General features: G+C 39.9%; 1 protein-coding gene across 2 annotated transcripts in view; it reads left to right on the top strand.

The window, feature by feature from the left end:
* Positions 1-21,726, top strand: part of LSAMP (limbic system-associated membrane protein) — a 1,002,858-nt gene that overhangs the window by 906,252 nt on the left and 74,880 nt on the right. For both annotated transcript variants that reach the window (XM_006884267.1, XM_006884266.1), the window contains exon 4: positions 14,285-14,419. In XM_006884267.1, the coding sequence (XP_006884329.1) occupies positions 14,285-14,419 (135 nt within the window). The remainder of the gene's footprint in view (positions 1-14,284; positions 14,420-21,726) is intronic.

Consider the following 21,726-nt stretch of genomic DNA (forward strand, 5'->3'; position numbering starts at 1 on the left):
CAAGCGCTTCAAGTCCTTCTCAGTTTGAGCAAGCAGGGTTGTGTCATCTGCATAATACAGATTGTTGATGAGTTCTCCTCATAGAAGTGGTTAAGTATTGTCAAGTTGAATATGACTCAGAATAGGATTTGCACAAAAGACCTGAACTCTATTCTATAATTAACATAATTTCTGTACACTTATAAGAGAGTTTGTAGAGTTTCCAGAGGCATCTAGCTTAGGAGGTGGATGCCACTCCTGCTTCCCAACATGAATCTGGAAGCTCATCTAACCATTGTACATAATGAGCAACCATTATGGTATTTGACACGACTATGGAATAGTGTTCAGCATCATAGCAACTCCAAGTTGTTCAGTAGAGCAAATAGACACATTATTGCAGTGTCTTTAAAAGAATATTCTTCTAAAATTAATAACTGTGGTCCAAGCTCATTTTCACCTCGAGTTGTTGTCGTTGTTGTTATGTGCTGTCGAGTCGCTTGCGACTCATAGCGAACCTATGTACAACAGCCCTAAACTATGCTCTGTCCTGTGCCAATCCCACTGTCTCTGACACACCCATCCCGATTACCCCAGTCACTGAATCAATCCACCTCATAGAGGGTCTTCACCTCCTGCGCTGTCCCTCCACCCTCCCAATCATGATGTCCCTCTCCAAGGACCGGTATTTCCTTGCAACATGTCCAAAGTATATTAGACGAAGCCTCAGAACCCTTGCCTCCAAGGAGCCACCCGGTTTAACCCTTTCCAGGATGAATCTGTTTGTTTTCCTAGCAGTCCATTGTACTCTCAATACTCTTCTCCAGCACCACAGCTCAAAGACATCAATTCTCCTTCTATCCTCCCTGGTCATTGTCCAACTCTCTGATGCATAACAAGTGATTGCAAAGACCATGGCCTGTATCAGACGCACCTTAGTCTCCACCTCAAGTTACATACTACATATTTCTAAGCATCTTCAATTTGGATCCATCAGCAGCTCAGCAAGAGAAAGATGGACAATCTTCTCTCATGAACCAGCTGGAGATTGAGTTATGAGTAGATTCCAACTTAACAGCAATGAAAGGGGAGGGAGGGAAGGAGAGAGAGAGAGAGAGAGAGACTCTGCAAAATGTCCATCAAAATGCAATACCAACATGTAAAAAATGGAACTCCTTATCTTCACTCCAAAATAATCACCCCTGCCTAATTTCCTTAGTGGCATCAACTGGTTACCACCAGAAAGTGCCTAGAGTCTACACACTAGACAAAGGAAACATCTCCACACTTAATAGGTGAAGGAGACTCTAGGGCAGGCAGTGGTACAAGTATATGGCACATATACTGCCATTTCCTTCCCCAGCCCTCACTGTGGACGTTGTCACACTTTCTGAGCCCAGGCCCTGCCTCAATCTTTCTCAGCATCATCCTGTAGATGGCCATTGTCAGTCAGTCGGTCAGAGTGGAGGATGACTATCTGCCATCCTTGAAGAACCACCTCCACTTTCACAGAGATTCACAGGAAGGATTCTTTCTCTGCTTGTGGAGACTGGTGCCAAGGAAATGACACCAAGAAAAATGATGTGTATATACAGAAGACTCCAAATAGAATTCCTATGGTATTTCATGAATATACACATGATTCTTTCAGAAAATAAAAAGAGGCAAAGAGAGAGGGCAGAAGAGAGAGAAGATATTAGGGAAGGAGAGAAGGAAAAAGATTTAAATGCCTATGGGGGTTAAGAAGAATCAATGTCTTTGAGTTGTGGGCCTGGAGAAGACTATTGGACATACCATGGACCTCCAAAAGAACAAATATGAGAGCCTTGGAGAGAGTGAAACCAAGTTCCTCCTTGGAGGCAAGGATTTTGAAGCTCCATCTCACATAGTTTGGGCACATGGCCAGGAAGGGTCATCCTTGGAGAAGGACATTATGCTCAGAAAGGTGGAGGGAACAGTGCAGGAGAGGAAAACCCCAGAATAGATGGATAGACGTGGTAATTTGGGCAATGGGATTAGTTGTGTTGCAGTCAATGAGACTGGCTCACTATAGGGCAGGGTTCAGAGGTATCATATATAAGGTCGCTATGAGTCGCAGGTGGCTAAATGACACATAATAACAACAACCACAAGGCTTCCATATACCACCAACTGAATATAGAGGTTACCTAACATACTGAATCCAGAGTACTCAAACTTCCATCTCCAAGTGCAGAGAGTACCCTTCTTTCATGTGCACTTCTCCTTTCTGCTGATTGGAGACCTTTATCCCAAGTAGACTCACAAGTTGGCACATCTTTTTACAATTTGGTGACTCTGATTCTTTCAATGTGTGTTTTAACTGCCTGAAATCACCTTTCTCCTCAGAAGTCTTTTCTAACATGATAAATTTGTTCAACATTATGCCTTCAAAAACTTTGCCAACTGTTGGAACTCATGTGTGTCAATTTCTTTACATTGCTGTTGGAGAGATGTGCTATCAAGTTAGGAGGGACCCATAGCTGACCCTCCAGGGAGTTTTCAGAGGCAGTAAATCACAAGGGAGGGAGCTCTGGTGGTCTAGTGGCAAGAAGCTGGACTATAATCCCAAAGGCATGCCGGTTTGAGGCTACCAGCTGCTCCGTGGAAAGAGATGACTATGCAATTAATTGCCTCTGAAAACCCACTTGGAAGGTCAGGTATGGGTCGATTCTGACCCTACAGAACTCAACAACAAATCACAAGGGAGGAGATTGCCAGTCCTTCTCCTGCAGAGCAGGTGGTATATTCGAACTCCATGCCTTTGGGATTATAGCACCACTTCTTACCAGTAGGCCTCCAGAGCTCCCAATAAATTGGTAAGGGATAAGTTTTCAAATATTCTCTCCTTCAAAACACACATACACACACTCTATCTCTCTTATGACTTATTTGATTCTCCCAGTTCTCCCAGTAAAGAAATTATATGAAGTGGACAAACTTCCAAAAAAGAAAAGCTATTGTGTTACCTTCTTTTTTAATCTCTAAAGGAGATGCATTATTTGGTAAATTCCCAAATGTGCCTTTTCAGTCTTCTATACTCACTAGACGGAAATTGAGCAGGCTCAGAAAATTAAGACTCCAGCCATCTACGGCATTTCTCTGCATTCTGCTTATAAAAGTAGGCATGCCTGTTTGGAAAATGGTCTCCAAACATCCACAAACCAGGTTTAACCTCAGCTCTCCCTCTATTTATGTTATAACCTTGGGAAATTTCCCTGTCCTTTCTAAACTTCTATTTCCCTCTCCAAGATCTCTCAAGGTTACAGTGAACTAAATGAGATAATATATGTGAGTTCCCTAGAACCCTGCCTGGTTGCCTAGCTCCTTGCCTGAAAAGTGGTAGCTTATTCAGCAGTCTTTTCTCAATACTGTAGCATTGGGGTGCATTCTGGGGGGTACAAATGATAAGAGAAATCAGATATAGTCTTTATTGTGATAAAGCTATGCTATGTAACAATAGTTGTTATCAATATAATTCCCCTTTAAAAAAACTAATCATGAGGACTTGGAGCTGTTTGGTATTTAAAAAAAAAAATTCAAGCCTAGCATTTAGAAGGGCAGGGCGGCTTCTAAAAACAGACACCAAATAGGGGGTAATGGTTAAATATGAATAAAATAACAGTGTGCCAGCGTGTCATGGTCTACCATTGAAACGGGTGTGTGAATGGCAGTTCCAGGTTGGATGCCAAGCTCCGGCTATAGCAGCTAGCTGATTCTCTGTGTGTGAAAACAAAAATGCAAACCGTAATAAATTGAATCTCTTTGGATGCCAGGAAAATAATGCCAGGGTGTTCTTCTTCATTTGGCCCGTGCTCATTCATAGAACGAAAGCCAGTTCTGAATCTTCCCCAGCATTGTGCTTGTCACTGGTTTCTGGGTACTAACTATACCCTTAGGGGTTGCAGAAGGCAAGTGGCCAATTTGCATAATCCACACCCTGTTGTGTCTTACTATTCAAGTGGGGAGTATCTCAACAGCAGAGTCACCCCACCCCTTTCCATCCCACACAGCTCAAATATCTTAATAGATTCCTCTTTCTCCAGAGACCTCCCTTTCATTTCCATTTATCTAACCCTTCTTTAAAGTTGTTCTTATTGTACTACTTCTCTCCAATTTGTTTGACTGGGGTTTCTTTTATTATTTTACCTTCAATACATTGCTTTTTTTAGTGTCTATTTTTCAATGATTGCTGCTTCTGGTAACTGTGGCCACCTGCCTCCCACCCTCACCTCCCCCTTCTTTCAATCCAGTATCATATACTGTTATTCCCCCTCCCCTCCCTTTTATTATTAAGAAGAGAGGAGGGGTGGGGGTGGTGAGAAGGGGGTTCAGCTTTTTGGATAGCAACACCATCAACCACTAAAGGATCTCTCAAGTGGGGTGAACAGCTGAGAAACAAAAACTTCAAAAGAATCTGGGAAGAGACATGCCTGGAAATATAAGCAGGATCCTGCTGTAGGCTTCTTTTCTAGATCTCTTGTATTTCTTCCTTTTTCCCTTAACCATATTTGTGAGAGACATGATGTGCAAAAACATATGGAAGAAAGCAAAAACAGGAACAGGTGAGCATGTCCTTAGGGTGGGGGTAAAAAAACAACAAGAGGCATACTGTAAGAACAGAAACTTGGTACAGCATTTGAAGTTAGCACAGGAAACTTCAAATGGCATCATTGATTCATGATCCTTTTTTCTTTTATTTTATGGTTAGAAGTTCTCAGCTTACTTTAGCTCAATATCCTCACTCCTTTTTGCCATCTACAGACATGTACACATACCCACTGGGAAAAAAATCCAGGTCTGTTCTTGTCATTATACTACATGTATTTGTATTTATGGATAATGTGTTGTCAGCCACTTGCATGTAAATATATAAATTTAGGTGAGCAAAAGGCATATCAACCACTTTTCAGAAACATCTGCCCTTCAAGGGGAAAAAATTCTATAATTAAAAGTGATACTTGTAAAACTCTCCTCAAAACTAAAGTTTATGGAAGAAAGACTTTTATATCCATTCAGACTAGAGATTGAATGCTGTCAGTCAACATTCAGCATACATTCTATGCAATAGGATGTTATGTGATTTGAATGTTGTGCCAACAACATATTAAATATAGACCGCAGATAAGTTCCTTTCCTAAGTCTGTCCATAAGTCAAAACAGAGTATTGGTAGCTATAGAGTATATGTAAGTCAACTGTTTATAACCTAGGGACTTCATGTATTATTGTCTACCCTTATAATGCTTGCTTTACATGCAGATTTCAATGTTCTAGTATTTGAAGCATGTCAATATATTTATATGTTGTTGTTGTTGTTGTTGTTATGTGCCATCAAGTCACTTGCGACTCCTAGCAAACCTATGTACAACAGCCCTAAACCCTACCCTATCCTGTGCCAATCCCACTGTCTCTGACACACCCATCCCGATTACCCCAGTCACTGAATCAATCCACCTCATAGAGGGTCTTCCCCTCCTGTGCTGTCCTTCCACCCTCCCAAGCATGATGTTCTTCTTCAAGGACCAGTCCCTCTTTACAACATATCCAAAGTATGTTAGACGGAGCCTCCGAACTCTTGCCTCCAAGGAGCCACCTGGTTTAACCCTTTCCAGGATGAATCCATTTGTTTTCCTAGCAGTCCATTGATGGTACCCTCAATACTCTTCTCCAGCACCACAGCTCAAAGGCATCAATTCTCCTTCTATTTATACAGGCTTGCTCAAATTACAGAGTGTTGTATTTACTCTGCAGTCTTCTGTTTGGTTTAAATCTCCCTTTGCTTGATATATGTTTGTGTCTCTTGGCAATGTAGTTATGTACCACATAATGTCTGTTGGGCAACATTCAGTCATGAATGTTCAGGCAACATATATGCTTATGGTCCCAATCCCCATCCTTTTCTATCCTGTTAAAAACTGTTGTGTTGAAAACTTAAGGAACAGAATGGTTCATGATAATAAACAGGTACTACTTTGTTACCCTTAATGAGATTGGTTAACAGAGTGACTGTAGCAATGGGGTCAAATGTGTTGGTCGGAGATAAGAAGCTTGGCTCAAAATAAAGCAAGGTTCAGAGCTGTTCTTCATGGGGTTGCTATGAGTCTTAGACTTGACGGCACAAAACAAAAATAATGATAAACTTCGGGGCACATGAAGATATTATCATTATTTTTATTATTGCTTTACCATATTAAAGATGATTTAGTGTATTTGAAAGTGGGGGGTTTTTATGTATAGGAGGGTATACTTTATTCTTATATGCTATATATTAAGATAAATGAGTGCTCCCTATGCTATACGCTAAGACAAAGATACAAACGAACCCTAATGTCACCAACTTAGCATATAAGTTTTACTTCTGGACAGGCTTAAGATCAGAACCCATTCATAATTCAGATACTGCTCATAGATAAGAACAAGAGAAGGCCTCAGGTTATGGCTAGGGAGCTTTAGTACATCAGTGAACATAAACAATAGGTTAAGTGTCCATTCTGGGATCAAAGAAAGCCACAGAATACCTGAATCTTAAGACGGAGAAAATAAAGAGAAACTATGACAGGACTGGGCTGAGGGCAGCTAGTCAGGGTGAACTGAAAGAACTAGAGAGAAGGTGTGCTCTTGAGGACAAGCACAGCTGGACAAGTGGAGAGGAGCAGAAACATCCTAGTGTACTGTGGAATTTTGTGACCCAAGATTATAGTGCTTGAGTGTGTTTGTGTTTATAGGTATTGTGTTTTCTACCACTTAAACGTAATAACACATATTTAGGTGAGTAAATGGAAAGTCACTCACATTTCAAAAATATCTGCTTTTCTATGAAAAGATAGTCTACTGACATGTTCTATTTACAAAACTCACCTCAGAACAGTACTGAGGGAAAAAAGACTACAAAATTGCCTGGTGCTTTGAAACAAGAAACTTCACTAAGCTGATTAAAGAAATGGCATCTTGTCTATTTCCACTCCAGGCTCTGTTGGTGTCTCTACACCTTTATATGAAATATTAAGTCCACACAGCAGATGCATCTTCAGGACATAGCTAGAGATGGCCTTGTCCAGATTTTCAACAAAGAATTCCCCAGTAAAACGGTATTCTGTTAGGATAATTAAAAGGGAGTTAGTTTACACACCAGCTTTTCTTAAACAACTTAGCCACCTTTCAATTCAGGTTCATTCTCTTAAGCTTTATAATGTGTTAAACCTAGTGTAGTATCTTCTTGGATTCTTTCATTCTGTATGCTAATTTGACAAAGACAGAGTAACTAACCTGTGAAAAGCCTTCTCATTCATGAGCATAATAGGAATAAACCATGATTCTTACACAGTTTACAATCTAGTTTTTTTGGTTCTGTACAAAGAGGAAAGCTCCTGTTTGCTTTCAAATCAATCTGGGTTGATAAGAAATAAGAACAATAGCAAATAGAATGCATTGTGAGAAATTTTCTCTTAAGTGCAAGTAGAAAAGACTAGAAAGAAATGCCAGAGAAATGCTAGAACACTACAACTGAAGGATCCAAGCAGCAAAGAAGAAAAAAAAAAGAAAAAAAAACCCCCAAAACTGAACAGAAAAATCACAGAAAGATCTAAAAGGCATTGGATATATTAAATCCTTGCTTACCTGGCTGGGTGAAGGAATACCATATAATTTCTTACTGAGCTTTATTTGTATCCTGAAACTTTGCATATGTTGTAAAATAACTACAGAGGCTGAATGCTATGATAGAAGTAGTCTTCAGAGTAGAAGTAAGGTATCACAGGATTAGTAAATGTGGTTAGCCTCACGTGTAGGTTATTTAAGGGACAATAACCCTTCATCCTCAATTAATATTAGATTCTTCTTTGTTATTGTTAGGTGCTATCAAGTTGAGTACAATTCATACATAGAGACCCTATGAAAAGCAGATCTGAACCTTGTCCTATCTTTTGCCATCTTTATCATGCCTGATATACTTCAAGGAACACTGATTTTCCTTCTCTAAGACATTTGTTCTTTGGATAGTCTATAGGATATTCAGTACTCCTCTTCAATACCACAGCTCAAAGGCATACGTTATTCTTCTTTTATTCTTATTTATTGTCTAACTCTCAGATGTATAACGTGTTTGAAAAGTCTTCGACTTGAATCAGGCACTTCTTAGTCTTCAAACTAACATTATTCCTCCTCAAGAATTTGCAGAAGTCCATAACTGCAGACTTTCCTAGTGTAATATGTCTCCAGATCTCCTGAATTCTGGTACCAAGAATCTTAACTGTGGATCCAAGTAAGATGAAATCATCGGCAATTTCATCTTTTCCAATTTTCATCTGATTATGTTGCTGTTTTGTCCAAGGATGGGGACCTTTGTCTTCTTCATGTTGAGATGTAATTCATACAGATTCTTTCTAGAAACATGAAAATTCAAACCATGAGAATCTGTTCTAATATAGTATTATAGGGGAAAACATGAGCTCATTAATGCTACCATTGCCTTCTGTAGGAGCTCTAGTGATGCTTGTGGTGGCTGAGATATTTGGCTGCTAACTAAAAGATCAGTGGTTCAAACACACTGCTTGCTCTACATCAGAAAGATGAAGCAGACTTTTGTTAAAGAAACATGGATAGTTCTGCATTGACCTGAAGGATTTCCACAAGTCATAATTGATTCAGTGGCAGTAGCTTTAGTGACCATTAAAAATATCAGATCATAAATCTTATAAATATTTGTTTTCTCTGTTGTTGTTAGGTTATGTAGAGTAGGTGTCACCTTACAGGAATTCTGCATGCAGCAAAATGAAAAATTGTTGTTGTTGTGATGTGCCGTCGAGTCATTTAAGATTCATAGTGACCCTATGTAAAACAGCCCTAAACCCTGCTCTATCCTGTGCTAATCGCATTGCCTCTGACACACCCATCCTGATTACCCCAGTCACTGAATCAATCCACCTCATAGAGGGTCTTCCCCTCTTGTGCTGTCCCTCCACCCTACCAAGCATGATGTCCCTTTCCAAGGACCTGTCTCTCCTTACAACATGTCCCAAGTATATCAGACAAAGCCCCAGAACCCTTACCTCCAAGGAGCAGCCTGGTTTAACCCTCTCTAGGATGAATCTGTTTGTTTTCCTAGCAGTCCATTGTACTCTCAATACTCTTCTCCAGCACCACAGCTCAAAGACATCAATTCTCCCCAGTCATTGTCCAACTCTCTGATGCATAACAAGTGATTGTAAAGACCATGGCCTGTATCAGGCACACCTTAGTCTCCAGAGAGACACCGTTGCTCTTGAGTACTTTAGAGAGGTCCCTAACAGCAGACTTTCCCATCGCAAAACCGTTTTTTGATTTCCTGGCTGCTGGTGCCAAGAGTGTTGACCGTGGAGCTGAGCAAACTGAAACGAAATGAAAAATTACAGTCTCATAATCATTGCCATCTTTGAACCCACTGCTGTAGTCACTGTGGCAGTTCAACAGTATGAGAGTCATCTTCTTTGGTGCTGATTCTCTATATTACCAAGTATGATAGCCTTTTCCAGAGACTAGTCACTCATGCAAAAATTCCCAAATTACATGAGACAAAGTATCAACATCCTTCCTTCTTTGGAACATTCTGGCCGTATTTCTTTCAGGAAAACTTTGTTTGATCTTTTGTCAATCTATGGTATACTCAATATTCTATAGCAACAGCATAACTCAAATGCATCAATTCTTCTGTCTTATTCATTGATCAGCTTTCACCTACACTTTAAATGATTGAAAATATCCTGACTTCAGTAAGGCATACCTTAATTCTCAAAGTGGCATCTTGGCTTTATAATACTCTATGAGGCCTTTTGTAAGTTTGCCCAATACAAAGTGTTTTTTCATTGCCGCTTTCATAAGTGTGGATTATGAAATCAAGCAAAATGAAATCCTTGTCAGCTTCAATATTTTAATGATTTATTTATTGGCACAGTTATATTTTTAAATCTTGCCTTTATGTTGAAATAGAACCTGTTGTTGCTTTTATATGCCATCGAGTCACTTGTGACTCATAATAACTATATGTGCAACAGCCCTAAACCCTGCTCTATCACTTGCCAATCTTACTATCTCCAACACATTTGTCCCCATTACCCCAGTTAATGAATCAATCCATCTCATCAAGGGTCTTTTCCTGTGCTGTCCCTCCACCTTCTCAAGCATGTCATACTCTCCAAGGACTGATCCCACCTTGCAATATGTCCAAAGTATGTCAGACAGAGCTTCAGAATCCTTGCCTCCAAGGAGCAGCCTGACTTCACCCTCTCCAGGACTAACTTGTTTGCTTTCCTAGCAGTCCATGGTATATTCAATACTCTTCTTCAGCACCAAGGCTCAAAGGCATCAACTCTCCTTCTATTGACCGGCTCTCTAATGCATAGCAAGCAATTGCAAAGACCATGACCTATATCAGGCACACCTTAGTCTCCATCATTGCTCCTCAGGACTTTGGAAAGGTCTCTAGCAGGTGACTTTCTCAATGCAATTTATCTTTTCATTTCCTGGCTGCTGGTACCAAGTGTATTGATTGTAGAGCCAAGCACACTGAAACTGTCAGCAATTTCAATCTCTTCCCCATCTATCATGATGCTGCCAATCAGTCCAGTGGTAAGAATCTTTGTTTTCTTGATGTTGAGCTTCAATCCATATTGAAGACTGCAGTCCATGGCCCTCCATAGCAAGTGTTTCAGGTCCTACTCAGTTTTAGCAAGCAAGGTTGTGCCATCTGCATAACGCATTATTGATGAGTCTACCCCCAATCCTTATGCCTCATTTCTCCTCATAGAGCCCAGCCTCCCACATAACCTTTTCTGTATACAGATTGAAAAGACATAGAGATAGGACACATCCTTGATGCACACACTTCCCAATTTTGAACCATGCAGTGTTTCCTTGCTCTATTCTGATGACTGTCTCTGGTCCAAGTATAAGTTTCACATAAGGGCAATCAAGTGTTCTGGGATTTCCATTCTTCTCAGAGTCAGCCACAGCTTGTTGTGATACACACAGTCAGATGCCTTAGCATAGTCAATGAAACACTAATAGACATTCCTCTGGTACTCTCTGCTTTCAGCCAAGATCTATCTGACAGCAGCTATAACATCCCAAGTGTCATAACCTCTTCTGAATCCAGCCTGCACGTCAGGGAGTTCTCTGTTGATGTGCTTTTCCAGTGATTTTTGGATAATCTTGAGCATAATCTTTCATATTCTACCCAAAGCATCCTTAAGTATTGCAACTCAAGGTTTGAATTTGTTCTTCAGTTCCTTCAGCTTAAGAAATGCTGAGTGAGTTCAGCCCTTTTGATTTTCTAACTCCAGCTCCTTTCACATTTCATTGTAATACTTTACATTGTCTTCCCACACTGCCCTCTGGAATCTTCTGTTCAACTCCTTAATATCTTGATTTCTTCCCTTTGCTTTGGCTTCTCAGTGCTCCAGTGCAATATTTAGAATTTCTTCTGACATCCATCTTGGTCTTTTCTTCCTCCTCTGCCTTTATAATGACCTTTTGCAATCTATATTTAAAATAAACTTTGTTTTCTTTTCTGTTGTTGCTGTTGTTGTGTACTTGCAAGTCTAATTTGACTCATAACTGGCCCACCAGCAGGTTTTCAGAGGCAGAAACTCCTATCTTTCTGCCTTTGTGTTTGCTGGCAGTGAAATGCCTTACCACTAAGCCACCGGAGTTTCTTTTGTTTCTCTGTTGTTGTTGTTGTTATGTGCCATCCAGTCGTTTGCGACTCATAGTGACCCTATGCACAACAGCCCTAAACCCTGCTCTATCCTGCGCCAACCACATTGCCTCTGACACACCCATCCCGATTACCCCAGTCACCGAATCAATCCATCTCTAGGTTATCTTAATTTCTACTTTCACAGATACAATTTTCCCAAGTGCCCAGAACCTTATTTTGTGCTGCTCTAATTATCTTGCCATTATTCTGATTTGTTTCTCTTAACTCATACACCTAATTCATACATCTTGATGAATTCACTTCATAGAACTTAGAACCATCCTATAAACTTGTTGTGAACTGGAATTGGTTTGACAACTGTTATGGGGTTTTTTTGGTTGTTATTTTAATAGCTTGACTCTGTTTCTCTTCATTTCCTCTTACTTAACACCCTGTGTCACTTAGGAATGGTGTTAAGAAATGAAGCAGAAGTTCAGGGAAAGAGGCATAAATCATCTGTAACTCTTTTCTCTTTACAACCCACCATTCTTACCCAGATTAATAACCTAGCTTTACAGGCTAATTTACCTTTGCACTTAAGGTTTTGAGTGGCTTCATTGCCTCTCAGTCAGTTAAAATTCATCAGCAGCACTGCAGAAGAAAGTTGGGCAAACTATACCCGTTCAATCTATAACCTCAGGAATTCAATGGGGGGAAGGATCAGTTACGAGTTGGTTTGGACACAACAATAATGAGTTTTGAGTTGATCTACTTTGGCTTGATTTACTTAGAGTTAAAAATAGTCATTGGAGCATTTATTTGCATTGAGAAGATTCTTAGCATTAATTAGTAGCCAAGATTTGTTCTCCTCCAAGCATAAATTCTACTTCTTAAATTTAAAATAAAGTAGAATACCAATCCTATATGATAGTTCTATTTTCTTTTTTTATGACATTTTATTTCCATGTTGTGTGAACAAGGAGCTGACTCCTTACTAAGTGTGGTAGGGGGTGCGGGGTGGGGAGGGGAGTAAAGGAAGAAGAAGCATAATTAAGAGCATAATGAGCATTTTATGCGTGTACCTAGATATATACTTTAGACCAATTCTAAATCCTTTCAGCAGAAATGTTCACTAGATAATATGTAGGGCTTCAGAAAGAAATACTCTAAAATAGCTGTGTTTGCTGTTGGGACTGCAAAGTTTCCTTAAAATTAGTGATATTGATAATGGGCAACAGACTTGATGCTTGAAGCATCCTGACAGTTGGGTTTCAGAAAGTTCTCAACGAGGTCCTGTGTTCTACTGGGAACCCAGTTAAGTGGCTTAGCTGAATATTTAGACAGCGATTTTTGTCTCTGTGCTGGCTGGCTGTTATGTTGATGCAGCCATCGGGGAATTTCCAGAAAAAGAAAACAGCTTGTGGCATTTGAGCAGAGTTATTAATTGGTACCATTTAGAGTGGGATGACCAGGAGCAAGATTCCAGGACTGCGTTCCTTAACACCTTCCCCAGATGTTCTACTACCCTTCCCAAGCAGCAGTGGAGTTTGGAGAGAAAGGGGGAAGGTTCACTTCAGTGAGAGTGAAAAGTCCAGAGATCTTTTTACTAATAATCTTCCCCTTTCACATTCCCCTTCACCATCTCTTTCTCTTCTTTTTGTTCTTCTCTCTTGGCTTCCTCTTTCTTCTTTTTCTCTGTCTTTCACACTTTAAGAAAGTAAATCATATAATCCATGATATTCAAAGGAGAGGAATTTAAATTATCACCTATCTAAAGATTTCTTTACTTCCAACTTTGTAGACATATTCTAAACTGACCTCCTTGGTCTCAACCCTAACTGTTTAAACCAGTGATGTTTTACTCCCTATCTAAAGCTCCGGTTGACACAGTTCCTTCAAAGTCTACTAGCAGTAGCACATTCTAACGGGTCTGGTTTGGGGCCTGAAAGTCTCAATAATTATGCAGTTTGACACTTGGTCGAAATAAACCATATTTTCAAGAAAGTGTTTGGGTTATAATCCTTGTGCAGAAAGCAAAACATAATCTGGAGGTGAAGCATGGCAATGTCTCAAAAGGGAAAGCACACGTGCTTGAAAGAATGCTTTAAAACATTGCACAACCAGTGATGTCAGTGCTTCACCTCAGAGTCTCTGTATGTTAAGTGTAACTCTCCTACCAGTTACCTTGCTCTATATCCTCACCTAAGAACCGTGGCCAAATACTCTGTCTTCCTGTCTCTGGATCAAGATATATTTGAATTGAGAGGTGCTCTGTCTATAGAACTTGTTGAGAACTGTGCCCCCAATTGCTCCTCTGTGGGACTTTCTTTGTTTGACATACTTACTTGATTTGTTTTCCATTCAGGTCCTGCTTCCACATCCAGTTTTTGTTTGTTTGTATTTTTTGGTTGCTTTTATTTTGGGAGGGGGGGGTCCCCAGAAACATTCCTTACTAAATTTTGTCCTTGGGTCTGCTGTTGTGAAACCTGACATCAGGCACATTGTCAAACTATCGGGCCCTTGTTGAGATGTATTTACTGCATAAAAGATGAAAGGAGTTTATCTGCTGCATATTTTAACCTTGGAAAATAATCATGTCATCCTCTATTTTTCAGGAAGAGAATATGAAGGAGAAGAAGAATATCTGGAGATCCTTGGCATCACCAGGGAGCAGTCAGGCAAATATGAGTGCAAAGCTGCCAATGAGGTCTCCTCAGCAGATGTCAAACAAGTCAAGGTCACTGTGAACTGTGAGTATGACAGGAGCCAGCAGGTGCTATGTGCCCAGGACCCACCTCTGCCTCCAGTGAGTTTTAAAGATCCCATTAGCAAAATAACATTGCATTTCTGGCAGATGCTCCTCTGGTCAGGGTTGCACATTTATACACTGGACATATCCAAGGACAAGATCTAGCTTTTGAATTTGATAAATCAACTCTAAATAGAACCCATAATACATTTAACAATACACTCTGTCTTTCACGCAAACTACAGAATTAAGAAACGATGATCAGGCAGCACTAGCATTTCTAGCAATCACTATTCTGCACTTTTTGGAGACCAAGGTCATACTACTTTAGACACAGGAGAAATTCATATCTGCTGTAATTAGAATTTCTATCATATCGTATTGTTTGTCAGAAGGGAATAACCCAAGATCATATTTTATCCTCCACCACTTGACTAATTGACCTTGGGAATATATTCAAGTCACTGTGGTCGGTACCACAAGTCCCTGATAGCTAGCAGGGATGCCTGATAAGTTCCTTTTGGTTATCTATTTGTCCCAAAGTATGGGCATTAGAAAGTAAGATTTCACTAAGATGCATAGGTAAGTGGGCATACTTTGAACTTCTCAGATGAAAGGATCCTTAGATGTAGTTCAAAAGTTGGGGGGCGGAGGAGGAAGGATTCATGTGATGTGTGTCACCAAGCAAAAGGAATAAAGAGAATTCATTTACACTGTTCAGTTAAGAGTGGCTTTCTACATCATTCAAATTCAAGTTCTCCTATCAGCTAACTTCGTAAGGAATGTCCCAACAATTCTTCCCTTCTATACATTTAACACCTCACACTACACATACATACATACATACATACATATAAACAGAGATTCACGTACACATATACCCAATAAAGCACACTCACATAAACAGACATGTATACATATATGTATCCAAGTAAAAATACATAATCTACAAATATATTTAGGCGCTTGTGTACAAATACATTTAGGCGCACACAAATGCACAGACATCTTAACGTATGTTAGAAAATAGGCCTGGGCTCTGACGAGTTACTGTCATTATTCCCTGTGTGCAGTGCTGAGGTCTTTCATTCATAGGATTGTTATTAGTCGTCTATGACTCAATTGCACCTAACAACAATAACAGTGAAGACAGAGAAAGAGCTACATTGGTACATTGGCCTAGTGCACAGAAAGTTATGCTACCAAGCCTAAGGTGGGTGATTTTAATCTGCAGCCCTCAAGCCAGGTTCAAATTGTTTTCCTGTCAAACATTCTTCTAGGTGGTATAGCACTGGTCTGTGCATTGCTGTACAGAGGTAACTCATGGTTGCTGTGATGCTGAAGACTGTGACACTGATGTGCCAAATGTGATAATGTTTACCCATGGCGGACAGTGTTTGCAGGAGCTCCCTGATTACAACAAGCCTGGAAGCAGAAACGGCATCCACTTCCGAAATGGCTTGCCTCCGGAAACTCTATGTACGAACAGTGCTCAGGCTTTTCGTTCATAGGGTCGCTGTGAGTCGTCTACGACTTGACGGCACCTAACAACAACAACCTTTTCAGTGATCACAGCTGTTGTTACTGCTGTGTGTTATTAAGTTGATTCTGACTGACAATGACCAACAGAGTGAAACTCTTCTCCATTCTGCATCATCCTTGGAACCACTGCTGTGTTTGAGCCAATTGTTGTAGCCTCTGTGTCAAACCATCTCATTGATATGTTTGTATTTTTCACTGACCCTTTACTTTACCAGAATGACATCCTTCTCCAGGGAATAGCCCTCCTGATTGTATTCCCAGCAGCTAGGAGACAAGTCTCCTCACCCTGCTTCTAGAGAACACACTACACTTCCTCCAAGCCAGAGCTGTGTGGTTTGGGGCACTGCAACGGAGAGTCAATACTCTTTGCCAGCACCACAATTTAAAGACATCAATTCTTCTATAAACTTTTAACTTATTGTCTAACTTTCACATGCATATGAAGCTATTGACAATACCATAGTTTAACTCAGGCAAGCCTTCATCCTCCATATTATATCTTTGCTTTTTATTTTATTTTTTTTATTATTTTGTGTGTGTGTGTGTGTGTGTGTACCATCAAATTGGATCCGACTGGTACAGAAGGCACTTGCCCCTCCTTCTCCAACAGAGTATCTGGTGGATTCAAATTGGTGCCTCCAGGATTACAGTTATATTTGTTCTTTAGTACTTCAAACATGTCCTTAGCAGCAGATTTGCCTCCAGCTTCTGTGAGTGTTGATTATCGATCCAAGTAAAATGAAATCTGTTTGACCACCTCAGTCTTCTCTTTTTCATTATGTGGCTTGCTGGTTGTGAGTTGCGGTTCTGAGGATTTTTATTTGTCTTGAGGTGCAATTCACACTGACGCCTAGAGTCTTTGTTTTTCATCATTAAATTCTTCATTCGTTGTTTTCAGCTAGTAAAGTTGTGTCATCTGCTCATTATAGGTTGTTAATGAGTCTGACAGGTAGAAATAACTGACATCATTTTAGAGCTTGAGACACCAAAGTCAGTGGGGTAAAGTTGTCTTTCCAAAGTGGCATGTGTATGAAAGCAAGCGTATTGAAAGAGATTCAGACACAGGCCATTGTGTGTGTTCTGTATGAGTCAGAACCAAACCATAGCTGACTTTCTGGTAGATTTTCAGAGCCAATTAATCACATGGGTGGAGATTGCCCATCCTTCTCCCACAGAGCAGCTGGTGGCCTCGAACTGTGTGCCTTTGGGACCACAGCACAATTTCTTGCTCCTGGGCCACCAGAACTTCCAACCATAGACAGATCTATTGAATTCAAAAGTTCATGTTTCCAAGAGGAGGATAGCTGTTCATTATTTCACCCTAGTAGAAAGTGCATAAGATAAGCATCATTACTCCTACTTACCAATGTGGAAGCTGAAGTTTAGGGAGCCAAGACTTGGAGTCAGGCATCCCAACTCTGTGCTGAACTGCACTGCTTGTTTAGACTGTTAAAACCTCCAGAAAGAAAGAACAAGATATCCAAAGCTAAAAGACTCCAATAGATACAACTCTATTGTAGACATTTATGGCACTCACTTCCAAGGAACAGGATCTGTATTTGATGAAGGGCTTTTATTCCTTAGCCATCTACACATTTTCTAATAATAAGAGTTTTGAAATGTCAGTGTTACTATTCTTTTCCAATACTGGGTGTGTTTCAAAGACACATTAATGATCTCAATGTTATAAAATGCTTTAGGACCTTTTTTTTCACATGAAAGGCATTTTCTCTGGGTGTTTATCTAAGTTTATAATTAGGTTAGTTAGCTTCTTTTATGTACACACTGCCACACAATCATCTTCCACCTCTTCCCTGACTTTTACAGTCAAAATTTCATTTTCTCTTAATTGACCTTCATCTTAATTAGATTTCTGAAAGTCCAATCATGGAATACATAGAAAATATTTATGCTTCCATTGTGTGAAACATCAAAGTGGTCTGGCTTGCTGATGGCTCCCAAGATCAAAGCTAGCCGCCTGGGTCCTATTATTATTAGCACAATTAGTCTGACATTGTTCCTTCTTGAGTGTCCCTAAAGTGTAACTTAGAACAGTAGAAAATACTGATAATTTTTTTAAGAAAAGACTTTTATGAAAATGAGAGCTTTTGGTAGTGATGAGCATACCACAGGAGAATATTGACAGAAGTTCAGGATTCTAAAAAAATACCTTGTACAAATTATATGGAAATCTGCAATGAGTATAATCAAATTTCAAGTATGTCTTAACCAGTAGTGCTAAGTGCCTATTTTCTGAGTGAACAGACAAGTAATAGAGGTAAACTCTACCCTCATGACTTCCGTCCAAAACATCGTGAATGATATTGATCACAAAACAAGTATATTGACTTTTGATTTCCTCGGGAATCATCTTTCCACTAATACTCCTTAAATTGTGCTTGTATTATATTAAAACAACTTGCAAGGAGGTCTAAAAAAATCATCAGATATCATTCCTATTGTTCTATTCAAACATTTTTTTCCTACACAAATATGGTCCTATCAGATAAATGAAACCATCAAGGCTGAGTTAAAGAATCAAAGAGTCATGTTTGACTAACAAATCTCTTGCAATCTCAGAAACATCCAGGATCAACTTTTTTTCCCTTTGTGCAAGCATACCATCAATAAAAATATCTCACACTATAAATTTATTTCTGTTTTACTTTAAAGAGAGGTTTTGGATTGAAGCATTAGAATGGTGTAGTCTATAGAGTTGCTAATCCTGAGACCACACTTCTCTGAGATTGGGAATACACACACAGCTCTGTTGGAGGAAGAGGAGTTGGTGCTGACTTGATAGCAATGAGATGCAATGGATTTTATAATTAGGTCAGTAGGCTTGGCTAGCTAAATCATAGCTACAGGGTTGATTGTAATCAAGCAAGGCCTGAGTAGAAGTGCTGGTAACTTGCTCCAGCCATCACTTTATTTACAGGGCATTGAAGTTTGTTTGTGGAGTTGGTTGAGGCTAGAACCATAAACATGAGAGTTATACACATATCACCTATTTAGTTCAAAAACCTGAGTCATTTCTCTCTACTTGTCTCTGATAATCCTCCCCTAGGTTAAATCTGCAGCCTTGCACACAGCCATTTTACATGCAAAATATACTTTCTAAATGGTAGGAGGTCTTGCCGTTTACCAAGGGCTAAATTATTGATTTGAAGGCTCTTCAATTAGATAAACTTAAGAACATTTTACACACTAGACAGGGCTTCTGGTTGCCAGTCTGTTACCCACAGGGTAGCTAATTTCTTCCAGATGCCAGCCCTAGGGACAGCCTGTCCTTTCATTTATGAGTTCCAAGTGTAATTCTTCAATTTCAGCTGACAGTCTCGCTGTCCACCTCTGTCATGGTGCTCTCACAGCGCATTAAAAATATCTACTTATGCACTTGTCTCAACCTAGTGTCCAGTATCCCTCGGGTAATAAGGAGCACATGGTGAATTTCAGTAAATAAAGACTATTCATTTGATTTGGGCTCTTCTTATACTGAGCTCTTTTTCTATTCATGGAGAAATTTTTCTCAAAAGATGCCCATAGCTTGTGCCCTGTCCCAGTGCCCAGATGATGTTCCCACCTTCTGCTTTCTGACAGAAACCTCTTCCACTCCATTCACACTGGCACTTGAACTCTTTTATCTCCCTTGAACTTACCGTTCAAGGTGCTTTCATTCAGGTGTCCACAGCGAAGTAACCAACACGACACAGACACAAGGTACATGGGTCACTGTCATTTCTAAAGCTCATTCATCTTTAATAATTGTTTCTTTAAAGCCATTTATCTAAGCAGAAGTGACCATGGACTGTACAGTAGGGACTAGAAAAGTCTACTGCCTTGGGCGAATATATATATGTGTTGTAACTGGACATTTCTATATTTTTGTTTTTTAAAAAACCAACAAGTAAGGGCATTTTTCAAGAACATGATGGAATCATATTATATACCTTCTCTAGTTATTCATAGCTAGATCTATCCAGTCTTTGTTCTGATAGTTTATTTTTTTTTATTTGGAAAGATATCAGCAAAACCACATATTTGTAAATCTGTTAATGACCCTTTCAGAGGAAATATTTTATAAGAATACAGAGGACTGTAATTTTTAGCATATTTTTACTATACATGAAAGCCATCGCTTTGTTTAATGTTGTCAAGGTACTCGGAACTACGCATAGTCACCGTAATCCTCACACTGAGAGTGGCAAGCTAAATTAGGAGATGTGTCGGACCAGGTCTGTCTCAAAGGGGACTGTAGTTGTTTTTGTCATTTGTGCCACCCAGTCAGAATTGAACCGTAGCTGATCCTCCAGTGGGTTTTCAGAGGCAGTTAATCGTACCGGAGGAGAGTGCCCATCCTTCTCCTGTGGAGCAGCTGGTGGACGTGAACCATGTGTTTTTGGAATTGCAGTGCAGCTTCTTACCACTCAACCACCAGAGCTCCCTCCTCAGAGTGGGAATACTTATTTTATTCACAGCTGTTTTTTATATTTCCCATTACCTGATTATTTTTTTAAAAAATTAAAAAAAAAAAACCCAACAACAAAAGACCAGTCATTGTACCAAAAGGCATGGGCGGATAAAAAAGAATTTCATGAAATGTATGAACAAGAGCCTGTGGTGATAAAGGAAGATCTTCAAGATGCTCTGAAAGAATTGGCAAAAAAACTAGGCCTCAGGAAAGATGGTATACCAATTGACATATTTCAACAAATAGATGCTGCCCTGGGTGTGCTCATCAAGTTGTGCCAAGAAATCTGGAGGACAACCACCTGGCCAACTGACTGGAAGAGATCTATATTTGTTCCCATTCCAAAGAAAGGTGACCCAAAAAGAGTGCAGAAATTACAGAACAATATCGTTGATGAGTTGTGTCTGATACCGGCCATGCTCTTTGCAATTACTTGCTATGCGTCAGAGAGCTCAACAATGACTAGGGATGATAGAAGGAGAGTTGATGCCTTTGAGCCTTGGTGCTGAAAAAGAGTATTGAAAATACTATTGACTGGTAGGAAAACAAACAAGTTCATCCAGGAGAGGGCAAGGCCAGGCTGCTCCTTGCAGGCAAGGATTCTAAAGTTTCATCTGACATACTTTGGACATGTTGCAAGGCAGGATCAGTCCTTGGAGACGGATGTCATGCTTGGGAGGGTGGAGAGACAGCACAGGAGAGGAAGATCCTCAAGGAGATGGATTAATTCAGTGACTAGGGTAATGGGGGTAGGTGTGTTGGAGTTAATGAGATTGGCAAGGGATAGAGCAGAGTTTAGGGCTGTTGTACATAGGGTCACTATAAGTTGCAGGTGACTTGTAGGCACATAACAACAACAGCAACATTGATATATGCAAGCAAGATTATGCTGAAGATTATTCCAAATGGAGTCAGCTGGATCTTGGATGAAAGCAGAGAGTACCATAGGAAGGTCTATTATATCAGTGTTTTATTGATTATGCAAAGGCATTTGACTGTAGATCACAACAAACTGTGGGTGACACTGAGAAGAATGGAAATCCCAGACACTTGACTGTGCTTATGTAAAACCTATACTTGGACCAAGAGGCAGTCATCAGAACAGAACAAGGCAATACTGCATGATTCAAAGATAGGAAGAGTGTACACCAAGGATGTGTCTTATCTCCATATCTTTTCAATCTATATGCAAAACAGATTATCCAGGAGCTGGACTCTATGAGGATAAGTATGGCATCAGGATTGGAAGAAGACTCATCAACAACCTGTGTTATGCAGATGATGCAACCCTGGTT

This window comes from Elephantulus edwardii, unplaced genomic scaffold, assembly GCF_000299155.1.
Source record: "Elephantulus edwardii isolate Elephantulus edwardi_28Jun2011 unplaced genomic scaffold, EleEdw1.0 scaffold00032, whole genome shotgun sequence".
In the NCBI taxonomy this organism is placed as follows: domain Eukaryota; kingdom Metazoa; phylum Chordata; class Mammalia; order Macroscelidea; family Macroscelididae; genus Elephantulus; species Elephantulus edwardii.